The 14,887-nt window shown below is 37.7% G+C and overlaps 1 protein-coding gene across 2 annotated transcripts in view; it reads right to left on the reverse strand.

The window, feature by feature from the left end:
- LOC124789640 (WD repeat-containing protein 19) overlaps nt 1–14,887 on the reverse strand; it is a 316,330-nt gene that overhangs the window by 233,573 nt on the left and 67,870 nt on the right. For both annotated transcript variants that reach the window (XM_047257070.1, XM_047257071.1), the window contains exon 4: nt 4,948–5,158. In XM_047257070.1, the coding sequence (XP_047113026.1) occupies nt 4,948–5,158 (211 nt within the window). The remainder of the gene's footprint in view (nt 1–4,947; nt 5,159–14,887) is intronic.

The raw sequence follows: 14,887 nt of genomic DNA on the forward strand, positions 1-14,887 counted from the left end.
CAACATTCTCTACAAAAACATTAGCTTGGTAGAGACAAAGGGTCCTGCATCTGTTTGTGTACAACCCAGAACTGAGGGGAGTAAGTGTCTCCAAGTCACTTGGTTTCTTCCCCCCCCCCCCCCCCCCCTGCCATGATGTGGCCAAGGAGGGGAAGTTCCTACAGTCATAACAATCTGCACTCAGCTGCAGTCTGTCTGAAGAGACTATTGGAGCTTCGTGTCTGTCGGCTAACTTCGATCATTTCATGACATCAAATATCTGCTACGATGCAGCCTAGTGCAAACAATGGCTCTCATTATGTGTGCAGCCCAGCCAGGGCAAAGATCTATTGCCATGATGGCCAGTGATGTGTGGGGAGATGACAGTTCAGCATCATTACTGGGATCCTTGCATGGTCAGGTGGCTACTACTGTATGAGTACCTGATACCCTCACATGGACTGGCTACAATGCTGTGTATTGTGCAACTTTCTGTGCCTCGTCCACATGTGCTGTAACAAACTTTTGAAATGGTACAGGTCAAACCCAGATGTGTGGAATGAAAAAAGTTAATTCAAATATGTAATGTAAAGTGCAGAGAGCTATAATCAACATCCTACAAACCAGCTAGGCTGTCAGCAGAGAACCTGTCATAGAAAATAAGTCTGAGAAAAGATACAGTCAGAAAAGAAAATTGCAGCACAGGATAAGAAGTACTGTAGTAGCTTGAGGTCCCATGCTCAACACGCGCATATTAACAACAGTGTTGTTAGACGCCCTAGGGGGCAGAAAAGCTGGTGCCAGGAGTAAGGATCCAGACAGTATAGGTCGTGAAATCGAACAAGTTGTGCTCTGCAGCATATTCCACCAATGGTTGGTCAAGTCTACTCTCGGCTGCAGTCTGACAGTGACCATTCAGTTGGGTGCACAGTTGGTTCATGGTCATCCCCACATAAAGTGCTGTGCCTGAACTGCAACAGAACTGATAGATGACATGGCTGCTTTCACGAATTATCATGTGACAGGACTGGAGTGGAATGAGCTGGATGGATGAATTAAACAGATCTCGCAGCTGGGTCATCCCCTGGAACATTACGCTTGCGGCAATGGGCTGGAAATGTGTGTGTGACACAGGTATGAACCAGGATAATGTGTACGTTGGGTAGCAGTAGAATATCGGTTTAGAGGGAGTGGGAAGGAATGTGGGTAGAATGTCCTTCCTTTCCAGCCATGATGATACAGATAATGAAAGCCCTGCCAAAAGGCTATGTCCTCTCCCTCTCCCTCCACCATTCAAACTCGTACAACTGTTGCCTCCCTCCTCCAAACCTCTCACCCACTCCCTGCATCTTTACTCCCTTCACCTACAGACACAACCCCTCACAGCCCAAATACCTGCTGAACTGCAGTCCCGGCATTGTGTATTCAGCATCTCAATGACTCTACTATCTAGTACGTTGTTAACTTTACTCCTAAATTACTTAGATTCTGCCAAATCTTTTCTTACAACATTTAACAGTGTTAAAGAATGCTAGAAATATTTCAGCTTTTTGCCAAATTCCTTCAGAAATAGAAAACAACATGTACATTGTTGTTGCGTGAACGTATGATTCTCTACTTCTGAAGAACAATTTTGTCTGCAAGCTGAAATGTTTCTACTATTTTTTCCCCATTGTGCCTGTTCGCTAATCAATGCCTCCTCTACATAGTAAGTAGCAATCTATCCTCGCCCTATCATTGTTATTCTATCTTGGACTTTTTATTATTTGATTATACCATATTTAAGTTTTACAGTAAAAGAAAAATAGGTCCCTTCCATTCGAGTTGCCTGTCAGGATATATGACAAGTACAAATTGATGATTATGGTTTCAGAAAAATTATTTCTATGGCAGAAAACCAGATTACAATACAATTACAGCAACATTTGCTATAAATTGCTGTCTGGTGGCATTGCCCATCAGGATTAAAGGAAGAATCACCAGAATGATGCACGTGACATTTCCTAAGGATCCAGTTGATACAACAACAACAAATATGGCCACTTAGCAAACATGTCAAAGCATTCCAGTGAATAACATTCATGCAAGACAATACTTTGTTCACAAATCATTCTAGTGAACACAAAATATAACTTTTCTTGAGAGAATTATATAATAATGAGACAACCAAATGGCTGCCCACTACTTACCTTAAAAAAAATGAAATTCTATGTACTACCAATAGAATCACATAGAAATACAAAAAAACCTAGCCAAGTTTTTGGGACTAGTAGTTCCCCATTCAGGGGGGAAAGAGGACATGTAGGCTCCAATCATCCTGATGTCTGTGTGACCTTCTCTCCTTTCTGAGTCTCCCCAATATATTCCTCTTTCCTCCCCGAGGAAATTACTAACAGTTCTAAAAGCTAGGATGCATGTCTACTGGCAGCAGTTATAATTTCACCTTCTGAAGTTATGTACTGGCCAGCCACTCTGTCTACTTGTGATTTCATTTAATATAGCTTCACATATTCTGACATCCTTGTAGGAGGTTCAAAGAGAATAATTATGCAATAAGAAGAGCTCTACATACCAAAATTACATACATATTTGCTTTCAGTAAGCAAGGTAAAACAAAAGGGCCATTCAATTGTGGCTGCTGTATTAATGATATTGTGAATATTTCTTTTTTTGTCACACCATATCTATAAGGACTGAACAAATTAGATTGACTATTGAACCAATGAGGAAGTCATGTAGGCAGTATTTTGAGACGATTCTTTCCTATCACACATGGGAGTGCAAACTTTTACAATACGATGCAATTAAAGTTCTACGTAAAAAATTGGTCAATAGTTCATGTATAAAGAATCTACTAACAACCACTGTACAACAGATTTATACATCAAGCACTCCACACTTATATCCCAGTTTGTACCCCTCGATCTGCGAGAATTCTTGAACCAGTTCACGTGCAAGATTTCTCAGATTAGTTGATTCTGACATGCACAGAATAGTGGATACAACATCAATCAAAAAACATAATAAAGATATCACAAACCATTCATAGATTTATAAGAATATTTAGGAGTAAAGGAGGACGTTCACTGAGTAGCAGAGGTGTGATGTCATCAAGAAGTGTGTTTTTGTGTGTGTATTTGTACAATAGTTTGTCAAAGGATTCATTCCAAAAGCTAGCAAAGTTTTCATTCTCTTTTGTGTGCGCCTCTTGACAACTCAATGCCTCTGCTGTTCAGTGAGTGGTCTCCTTTACTCCTGAATATTTACATTCTGCCAGAACTTTCATACATATTCAAAATTTTACAAAAAGTTCACTGAAAACTGAACTGGAAGGAGAATTCATTTTTTAACCGCTGACAGCAGAAATGAGTTTGTAAATCTGATTTCAAATAATTTCTTGAAAGAATAAAGAGTCAGTCATCATCACAATATCTCATAACGGAGAACAAAATGTTGAAGCCATGTGTTATAAACAGGCTCACTGTTGGAAAACGAGATACCCATTCTTTGAAGCTAATGTATCTGGAGAGAAGCAACTTCTGTATGGTGGATCTCCTCAACAGCTCACCTAAGACTCCGCACAAGTTGATGTGTGAAGACACAAAGTCAGGAAAGAAGAAAGATCTTCGACATCTAAGACTATTTGGTAGTAAAATGCAAATCCATAGAGTCAAGTAGACACAAATGGGACAAGAAAAGCACATTATGTACACTTCCAAGACATTACGAAGAAAATGGAATATATCAATTATTTGAAGCTCTCTTCTGAGAGATTAACAAAAATAAAGGTGTTACTCTGAATGTGGAAGCAATTTGTAACAGCCAAGCAAAGTCAAACAGTTCTGATCATTCACAACAACAAGATCAAAAGACATAACAAATCTGATAATTTAAAACATCATCACTGAATATTTATTTTCTTAATGGATAAAAAGGAGGCTGAAATAACAGAAAAAGGGTTGGAAGATGTTGAATCAGAATCAGAGATGAATGGGAAAAATAATAATTTACAAGTCACAACCACGAATGAGGGTAGCATTTGCTCACTGTGAAGATACCTAAACCTAAAATGATCAATAAACTTGATTCCTGTTATTCTTGAAATTTGCCTCATTCAGATTACTCAATGCTGCAGAAAGCTTTATCACTGTAAGACAATGATAAATGACTGTAGGCAATAAAAGAAGAATGTAGGGGGAAAGAGAAAACTGAATGTGTTTCCTCACCTCAGACCAAAAAAAAATCTGTGTCCAATGGATTTTTCAAAACCGAGAAAAATTTACAAGTGTGCTTGTGTGGTCATCTTCAAAGGATGTGCACAAATAAAAGCGTTAGATTATGGTGTTAATGACACACTAGAGATTAAATACAATTCACTTATATAACTGTTCAGTCTAATTTCACAGTTTAATTCAAATAGCATAGCGAGTTACTTAGGTGGAGAAATTTAAGTAAAATTTGAAAAAGGAACAAGTTCTGTAATGTACCCCATGTTTTACTTCAATGATGTGACCACTAACCCAGAAGACTATGTGTTGAACCACTGATTTGCTTCTACATAAGCAAATGGAGACAAAATGCTGATACATATTATTTACATCAATTTGGATTGTCTGATCTGATGAGATGTAATGAAATAATCAAAATTAGATGTAAATATCATGTGTTATTCCCTGAAGACATGCTAAGTCAAAACAACTGGCCAGGTAACAAAATTACTTAAATGCAGCTGAGCGTATCTCTTTGGGAATAATATGTTCTTCACGAAACTTATGTAAGCTGCGGAGCACCATGCACCTAAAATATTTAAGTATTTAACTGTATCATTAACACACACACTATAATCTAATATGCAATGTTTCCAACTATGTAGAGTAGCAGTTTAACATCATTGGATAATATGAAATGGATGGCTTATTTATTATTTAAAAGTTAATTACAGAACCATTGTTATTTATATGCACATACTGTATTTTCACTTCCAAGCCTCTCATCCATTTTCATTTCCGAAAATTGGATATCACTCGGCTCAGCACGCAAAGATATCATTTTCAGGGTATCTCCCTCATTGTTGCTGATAGATAACGAACGATCTTCAGATCCTAAAGCCAAAAGTCCTTCTGCACTCCATGATCCACAGCTGATGCGTTTATTGTGCTTGCCTAAAATTGGCACCCTTCTGTAAATTTAGAAAGACACAAATGTTAATAGCAATACTTTTAAGTCCATTTGACTCCAGCCAGGTAGAATCATCATCATTCTGGCAGATAAAAGTTCTCTCACATTCTCTAGTCACAAATTGCAAATGCAACTACTGGTGTTACACAATTTAAACCTACAGTGAGTAGGACTGTGCTATTTTAGATCATATAAAAGAGCAATCATGAGGACAAAATACAAAATTAAATATAAGTATGATCTGCGTGTGAGCAAATCCAGAGATTAACACCCCACCATACCATCTAAAGGAGGATCATTCACAATGAACAGCTTCCATGAGCAACAGATTAGAAGTAAATTGTTGTATCAACCCACTTAAATTTAAAACTGTTTAGAGAGAGAGGAAAAGGCTCTCTGGACAGTAATCCCTTAGCACTGCACTGGGAAAATGTAATGATATTTTAAGAAGGCACAATATAAAGTAGGTTTTTCAATCTTCCTCATTGAACAGGCCCCTTTGGTTTTGTTTGAGTAATTTATACATGTAAAAGGTTGAAGTCTATGGTATTCCCTGAAGTTACAGCTTGACATACATACATCACACCATCTGCTCCATGAAATATTATTGCAGTGAACGTAACCAACACACTGATTTACAACGGAGAAGCAAGTCTATGGTTGCAGAGCACTGAATACATTAGTCATCATACGTATTGTGACAAAATGAAGATTTTGGCCTTTAATTCAAACTATTGGGACAATGTTCTAACGGAATTCAGTTGAGACTAACATGGTGCCTGACCTCATAAACATGAATGGCTATTAACTTTATTTGAATTATGAGTATGGCCTAGTTATCTCCATGTTAAAATAACAGAGGGTTTAAGTGGGTCCAACTCATTCCTCAATAGGTTGCCATAATAAAATCTTTGATTGAAACAATTTCCTATTTCTTTCTGCTTGCTTTCTTTTACTGCCTGCATGGACGTAAGTCCCACTCACGATGGAGTATCAGCAGTCCCTCTTGTAATTTGTACCTTGAGAACAGCAGGTGTTTGTCTGCCAAACTTCTGGCCATCTTTCAGGATTCTGATTGGGTGTATTCCCTGAGATTTTCAGAAAGACATATTAACTATTTCTGTATGCATCATTACAGCCCATTTGGGAAAACTGCAGCCCTATGAAGAACCTGTCACAACAAGAAGGAGCTTACAGCAGGGGCAATGTTGGATACAAACATAACTGGTTATGAAGTAAATATTTCAATGTGTGCTAAAAACTATTTGTGGATAGTCTCTGATAGGAAAATACAAAGAGGACTATCAAGAAGTTAGATAAGCACTGTATCATCATTAGTTGTTGTTGTGGTCTTCAGTCCAGAGGCTGGTTTGATGCAGGCCTACATGCTACAGACAGCTTCTGCACATGTTCCTGCACACTGTCATACACTGATAGAGGGGCAATTGATTTCTATTCATCCTATATGGCAGTTGTAGCACTCTTCTGGGAAAGGCTTCTTCCACCACCATCAGAGCTGCTCATTTTTCATTTTACAGACAGTCTATACTTCCCCAGTATTTCTTGTCCAGTTTTCTTGTGTGAGTAGACAAAATAACTTCACTGAGCTTGTGTTTATATACTGGAATTATTGTCAATTTATTAAGTGAATAGTTATTAGTGAATTTTTATGCAAAATAAGTTCCCATAAACAAAGCTGAGTATTGCAAGTGTGATGTTGTCAGTGAGCTCCGTAGTGTCATTGGGAAGATTATTGGATTGGTAAATGTGGCACTATGCTGCTACCATTGACAGCATATTGTAAAGCCACATAACCATATTGTAATCACTTGGTGGTGACTAGTAGATTGCATAAATCTCTTCCTTTCGGAATTTGCTTGTAATTGTAGAGTGGGTTGCACTGAGTAGAGTCACTTACCAAAAATCCACAGTATATATTTCAAGGTGGGTGTGCATATGTCTGATGAGACGGGACTGATCATGTTTTAAGTCCAGAACAGTAATCTGCTTTAATGCATTCCTTGACTTTTGTTGAAATATCTTAAGTTCCATACAACGTAGGTGACCAACTTCTGTTGCATATGGAGTTAATTTAAGCCTCCGGGCCTCTTCAGATGTCAGAGGAGCTGAGACTGGGATGATGGATTTGATACCCCTCAAACTGCCAAAAGCATTCTAGCCACTGATAGTGGAAACAGTAAAATAGACATTCTTGAATATGTACTGACAGTATGTTACACTTGGAGCAGGCTCTTCAGTGTGCCTGACTGTTGACAGCTCCACTGATTAGCTTGTTTACATATCAGCTCACTTAATAAATGCAAATAAATACTCACTTAATAAAGTGGAAATAAATCCACTATATAAAGATGAGCTCAATGAAGTTGTTTAGTCTACTCATATAAGAGAATGCAACAAAAATACTGGGGAGGTGTCATTTGTATGTAAAATAAAAAACAGGCAGCACTCATGGTGGGGGAAGTTGCCTTTCCTGGAAGAAAGCTACAACTGCAATACAGGATGACTAAGGATCAATTCCTCCTCTAGCAGAGTAGAACAGTGTGCAGAGATTTATGTAGAGTCTATGCATACACATTTCTTGCATTAGTATTATTATTAATTCATATCTGTATTCCATGTAGTGTTGTTAACACACTTTATGGAAAATACGCCCCCCCCCCCTCCCCCCAGGCATGTCATCATACTGTGTCACAAGTGTTTCATAATATGCACTTCGGGAAAGTCAGTAAACTTTGTGAAACACACTGTAATTATTTCTTGTGACATAGTAGAGTAGACAGAGTGGGAAAATGCCTACTTCCTTTTCAGTTTGAAGACCTATGAAGGAGAGAAATTCATTATCACAATCTGGTGACCTACCATCCCTTATGCACAGAGAAAGCATTTTGTAACCAAGATAGGCACAAAGTCGATACTCATCACAATAGCACAAGTTTATAAGGCAGCTAGCTCTCCTGATGATCAAGAGATTGAAAGAATGTATGAAGAGATAAAATAAATTATTCATGTAATTAAGAAAGAGGGATGAGTAATTGAGGTGGGTGGCTGGAATTTGATAGTGGGAAAACAGAGAGAAGGAGAAATAGTAGGATGATATGGACTAGGATAAATGAATGAAAGAAGAATCCACTTGGAAGAATTTTGCACAGAGCATAATTTAATCATTGCTAATAATTGGTTTAAGAAACATGAAGAAGACTGTACATCTGGTAGAGACCTAGTGACAATGAAAGGTTTCAGAATGATTAAACAATGGCAAGACAAATTTTACATTGTAAGACAATTTTCAGGAGCAGTTGTGACCATAATTCATCGGATATGAACTTTAGACTGAAACTGAAGAAACTGCAAGAAGGTTAGAAATTAAGGACATGGAACCTGGATAAGTTGAAAGAACCAAAAGATGTTGAATGTTTCAAAGGGAGCATTAGGAAGCATTAGACTGAAGTAGGGTTGAGGAACAGAACATAAGACAAAATGGATGGCCTTGAAAGATGAAATTGTGAAAGCAGCAGTTGTTCAAATGGGCAAAAAGAGAAGGCCCTGAAGAAATCTTTGGATAATGCACGAGATATTGCATCTAACTGATGAAAGAAAAAAATATAAAAATGTAGCAAATAAATCAGGCAAAAAGGGAATACAGATTCTCAAAAAATAAGATTGACAGGAAGAGTAAACTGGCAAAGCAGGAACAGCTAGACAAGAAATGCAAGGCTGTAATAGTGTGCATGACTAGGGGAAATATAGATACCACCTATTGGAAACTTAAAGAGCCCTTTGGAGATAAGAGAAGGAGCTGTATGAATATCAAAATCCAATATTAATTGTGTGAGGGAAAGATGAAAGATGCAAGGAATGTATAGTGGACCTGTACAAGGGTAATTAACTGCAAGAAAGGGAAGAGGAAGTAGATGAAGATGAGATGGGAGATATGGTATGGTGAGAAAAATTTGACTGTGCTCTAAAAGATCTAGGTCGAAACAAGGCTCGTGGAGTAGATGATATTCCCTCAGAACTACTTGTATCCTTGGGAGAGCCAACCATGATACCTGGCAGGCAAGAGGTATGAGACAGGGGATGTACCCTCAGCATTAAAGACAAACAAAATAATTCCAATTCCAAAGAAAGTGGGTATTGACTGGTGTGAATATTTCCGAACTTCCAGTTTTATAACCTCTTGGTTGCAAACTACTAACACAAATTATTTACTGAGAAATAGAAAAACAAGGAGAAGCCAACGTCAGGAATGATCAGTTTGGTTTTGGAGAAATGCAATAACACGTAAAGCAATACTGAGCAATGTCTTCGAAGATAGGTTAAAGGAAAGCAAAGCTATGTTCATAGCATTTGTAGAGTTACAGAAAGCTTTTGACAATGTCTCGAATACACTCTTTGAAATTCTGGAGGTACCATGGGTAAAATTCTTGGCATGAAAGATTGTACATAATCTGTGCAGAAACCAGATGTCAGTTATAAGAGTATGGCACGAAAGGGAAGCAGTGATTAAGAAAGGACTGCGAGGGTTGTAGCCAATCCCTGACATCATTCAATCTGTACACTGAGCAAGCAGTAAATGAAACCAAAGAAAAATTTGGAGAAGCAATCATTGTTCAGGGAGAAGAAATAAGAACTCTGAGGATTGCCAGTGACATTGTAATGCTATCACAGATAGTAAAGGACTTGGAAGAACAGTTGAACAGAATGAACAGCATCTTGACAGGAGGATATAAGATAGAACATCAATAGAAGTAAAACAAGGATAATGGAATATGGTCAAATTAAATCAGGCTAAGCTGAGAGAAATAGATAAAGAAATGAGACACTAGTGCAGTAGATGTATTTTGCTATTTGGGCAGTAAAATAATGATGGATGGTTTATCTGTCCATAATAACTTTTACAGTCACGGACATAGTCTGTTTATAAACGTATGAACGTTAATAACAGTTTACAAATAAAGATAAATTATACACAACAAGATTCAAAATCCTTGATGGAGTTCAAACATTTGGCATTTAACAGTTGCTTTAATTTTGTTTAAATATGTTTCCATTTAACAGTTTTATATTATTTGACAGTCTGGTATAAAAATGTCTTCCAGCAGGAATTGGACTACGATCTGTTGCTCTTTTATTACTAAATTTTATGTGGTATCCTGTCCTTTTCCTGTATTATGATTATGGATTTCACTATTGATTATACTATGCTCCATATTTTCTTTTACAAAGAGTATAGTCCTGAGAACATACAATGAATACACAGTTAGTACGTTATACATAATGAAGTATTCTCTACAGGACTGACATTTACTAGTATAAGCTGTTATCCTAATTGCCCTTTTGTGAGCTCTAAAAGCCCTATCCATGTATACCATTGGTGCCCCACCCCAAATCTCGATACCATGTTGTAGGTGGGAATGTAGGATTCCAAAATAGATTTTTCTTAAGACAGGTGGCACTTTTATGCTAGAAAGTCATTTTAGCAGGAGAGTTTTTTTACACATATAGCTGATGTGCTCCTTCCATATAAGATGTCCATCTACTATAATATCCAGGAATTTATGTTTACCAGTTGTTTCAACTGATAACTTTGGCTCAGTATCCACTTGTCTTGATTTATAATTTAGAAGAAACTACATCAGAATTGTCTTGTCCTTATCTAGTGCCAATTTGTTTTTGGTGAGATAGTCTGTGACGAGGCTAAAGTTCCCTGTATTATTTTGTACTGCTAATTGTTTTGTAGAGCCCCAGCTTATGAACGAGGTATCATCACCATAACTTACAGGGTTTGAATTTTGTGGAATTATTATATCAAAGAGTATACAATAAACAAAAAAAATCTGATAATCCTCCCCTGAAGGATTCCACAGTTAAGAATTTTATAAGATGATTTTACTGTTTGTGTGTCCCCCCTAGTTGTATGATACAGCTTAACACATTGTCTCCTGTCAGTAAGGTAGGATCTTAACAAACCTAACGCCACTCCTCTGACTCCATAAGTTTCTATTTTATATAGAAGAACAAAATGATTCACAGACAATGACCTCGGATGGTCCAAAAAGGTGCTATTAGCTTTGTTTCCATTATCAAGTTTATACAATACCACTTTAAAAAATGTAGCCTCAGCTGTTGTAGACTTGCCCTTACTGAAACCATGCTGAGAGCTTTTTAGCAGATCATACTGGTAGAAAAATGATTCAAGTTGATCAAGGAGTAGCCTTTCCAACAACTTACTAAGTATTGATGTCAATGAAATAGGCCTATAATTTTGTGTATTAGTAGTTATTCCCTTTTTGTGCACCAGTCTTATTTCAGTGACTTAACAAGTCAAAAAATGACACCTGACTGAAAGAGCTGCTTATTAAATGTTCCAGAAGCTTTATTAATTCTTTACTGCATTCTCTCAGAAATTTGGCTGGCACTAGATGTATTTGCTTTTAAGTTGGAAATGGTTTTCACGATTTTCAATTCTGTAACACACCTCAGGAAGACTCAATTACTGACATTACTGGGATTTAGCAATTGTGGTAAGTCAATCACATCATCCCTACTCCTCTTACTAAATTGGTCTGTAAATTTCTCACATACTTCCTGTGGGTCACTCACCTATTTTTCATTGCCTCTTATAATTATTTTATTGCACACTCTACTGTTGCTTCCCCTGCTTTGCTTGTTTACTATACTACACACTGTTTTGCAAACATTGCTGGATTGCCTCATCTGTTTTGCATACATCTGTGCTTTTAATGTCTTAATTGCTTCCCTGTAGGTTTTTCAAAAGGCTTTGTATTTAGATTGGAAGTATTACAGTTTGGTGTCTCTAAAAAGAATATATTAATCCTTCAATATCTTCTTTTAATTTTAACATATCAGGGGGAAGTTTAAGATTCTTGGAATTGTCAGTTTTCCTTCATTTCTTTATCATTGGGCACACTTCATTAAGACAATGGGTTAATGTTGTATAAAATTTGACCCATTTTTTATTAATATCTTTTGTTTCATATAGGCCTACCTGATTCCAATTTGTGTGTGCCAGGGTTTCCTTCAATGTATGGCAGTCTAGCTTTCTTTTAAAGGTAAAAAGTCTCCATGAGATACAATTTCTTTGTCTGTATGAAGCTCTACCACTAATTCACTATTAACTGAAATGTGGTTCTCAATGGTTCTAACTACAATGTCTTCCTTGCTTAAGTTTATAATAATGTGGTCAATACATGTCTGAGAGTCACATGTTATTTTTGTTGGTGTTGAATTCAAAAGCATGCAGTGGCAGCTGCTGTGTAAGAGCACAAAAGCACGTGAACACGATAACTTTCAACACCTTGCACATTTATTAGTTATTTTTCTTTGAATGCTGTTAAATATAACATATATGCTGCAATCTGAAAGATATGGGACTTACATCTACTGCTCCTCTAGACTCCATGAAACCTGGCATCAGGGTAGTGACCACAGCTACAGTTGTGTTCGTTTTAAGGAGCTTCTGCGCAATCGCAACTTGCATGACATAATTGCCTTACAGGCAAAATACATACGGATTTGATAAACACCGTGCACGGTTCACGATGTGCACAGCTAGCCCTTGCCACTCAACTGGAAGTTTACGTCAGAGCACATTGCGCAGTTTTTTATCCCCATTCACTTGGCATATGTCCTGCTAGATGATAGCACACTCCTCAGATATGCTAAATCACTCACTACATACTGTAGTAAAATTAGATCGGACATCCATATATGTTGAAGTGGTATTGACAATAAATGTATTTTGTGGGTTTCTGAGTTAGTTATAGTACGAGGGAGGGTCAAAAAGTTTCTAGCCTAACAAATAAAGAATTGCAGAAATTTCATAATACCAATTCATTTTTCAATTTAATGCTCATGTACACTAATACACTTCTGGGCATGCTCAGATAACTTCTGCAAACAATTCAAATAAAAGTCTTTGATTTAAAGTCCAACCAAGCATTCACAGCATCAATCGCTGCATCATCATTGTCAAATCATCATTCTTTAAGGGCTGTTGTTAGGTTTGGGAAAGGAAAAAAGTCTGATGGAGCCACTTCTGGAGAATACAGTGGATGATGTAACACTTCGAACCTGCAGTCACATGGAGTTTCCAGTGTTGTGAGAGCTTTGTGTGATGGTGCATTGTCCTGATGCAAAAGAACTCTTGCACTAATTGTCCATGCCTTTTTTTCTATCTCTTCCCTCAAATAGTGCAGGAAAGTGCAATAGTATGATGCATGTATAGTTACGGCCTTTTGCAAGTAATCCACCATAATTACCCCTTCTGCATCTCAGAAGACCGATGCCATCACCTTACTGGCTGATTTTTGCACCTGGAATTTTTTTTGGGGTAGGGGATGAAGGATCTTTCCATTGTTGTGACTGCTGTTTTATCCTCTGTCACATACCTGTCTTCATACTCTTCAAATTGGCAGATGATTTCTTCACGACACTACACATGCTCCCGTCTCTGATCTGCACTCAAGACTTTCGGGACCCACCGAGATGAAACTTACCGCATTACCAAAATATCCACTATACAATGTCATGAGTACACCCATGGGAGATTCCAAATGTGGTTTCAATGTGCTGCAATGTTGTTCAATGGTCCTGCAAAATCATATATCATACATTGCAGCCACTGTTTCATCAGTGGCAGCAATGACAAGCCTTCCACTCCTTGGCGCATCTTTCACACTCATTCTTCCACGTTTGAAGTCGGACACCCAGTGTTTCACTGTTGCTTAAGACAGAGCACTGTCCTTAAGTGAATTCTGCATGTCCCCTGCAATTTCCTTGGGCATCATTCCTTTCAAATTAAGATATTCAATCACAGCATGGTTCTTGATTCTCCCGATATTCGCCATTTTGCTTACACTATGGTATACAACACAACCTGGTGGCAAAATTAATAAAGCCAGAGCTGTGAAATTTGATCTGCATACCAACAAAGGGTCACCATGAAAGTAAATGGTGTTGTTTGTGAGAGACATTATGATAACTCTCTCGGGCTAAAAACTTTTCTACGGCCCCAGTATATTAAGTTACGAATTTTATCATACAGTGCCACTCAGAATCATAAGGGCCTAACACACATCAGCATCAATTTGAGATTGTAGCATTTATTCATGCTTCTGAAATCTGTTAATCTTATGGTGAGTCAGGTTTATCTGTGCTGTAGACCCACACTGTATACATGAAAATTCACGAAAAGTTATTATCACTGGTTTCTCTGATATTCATTTTAAATGTTGGAATGGCGGTAGTATGCTTTAGGCCCTTATGGATCTCAGCACATCATTTGCATTCTAGTCAAGTGGCCATGTTGGCAGACTTCACTACTTTTGTTTTATCATTTCCACAAACGACACTTTGTGTTTGGAGTTGGGTGTTTACTGTTCGGAAATCAGCTTTCATAAGCAGTGTAACTGTAAACTATGTTGCATCTATTTTTAAATGCTAACAGACAAGTAAAGCAGTGAGGACGGGTCATGACGAATGCTTGGGTAGCTCTGTTGGTAGAGCACTTTCCTGCAAAAGGCAAAGGTCCCGAGATCGAGTATCAGTCCGGCACACAGCTTTAATCTGCCACGGAATTTCATATCAGTGGACATTCCACTGCAGAGTGAAAATCTCATTATGGGAACAGAAAAGTAAATTAGCAGGAAAAGCTAGCTGCAAAAGAACTAGAGCCTCCAAAAACAAA

The sequence above is a fragment of the Schistocerca piceifrons genome, chromosome 3 (assembly GCF_021461385.2).
Source record: "Schistocerca piceifrons isolate TAMUIC-IGC-003096 chromosome 3, iqSchPice1.1, whole genome shotgun sequence".
NCBI lineage: Eukaryota > Metazoa > Arthropoda > Insecta > Orthoptera > Acrididae > Schistocerca > Schistocerca piceifrons.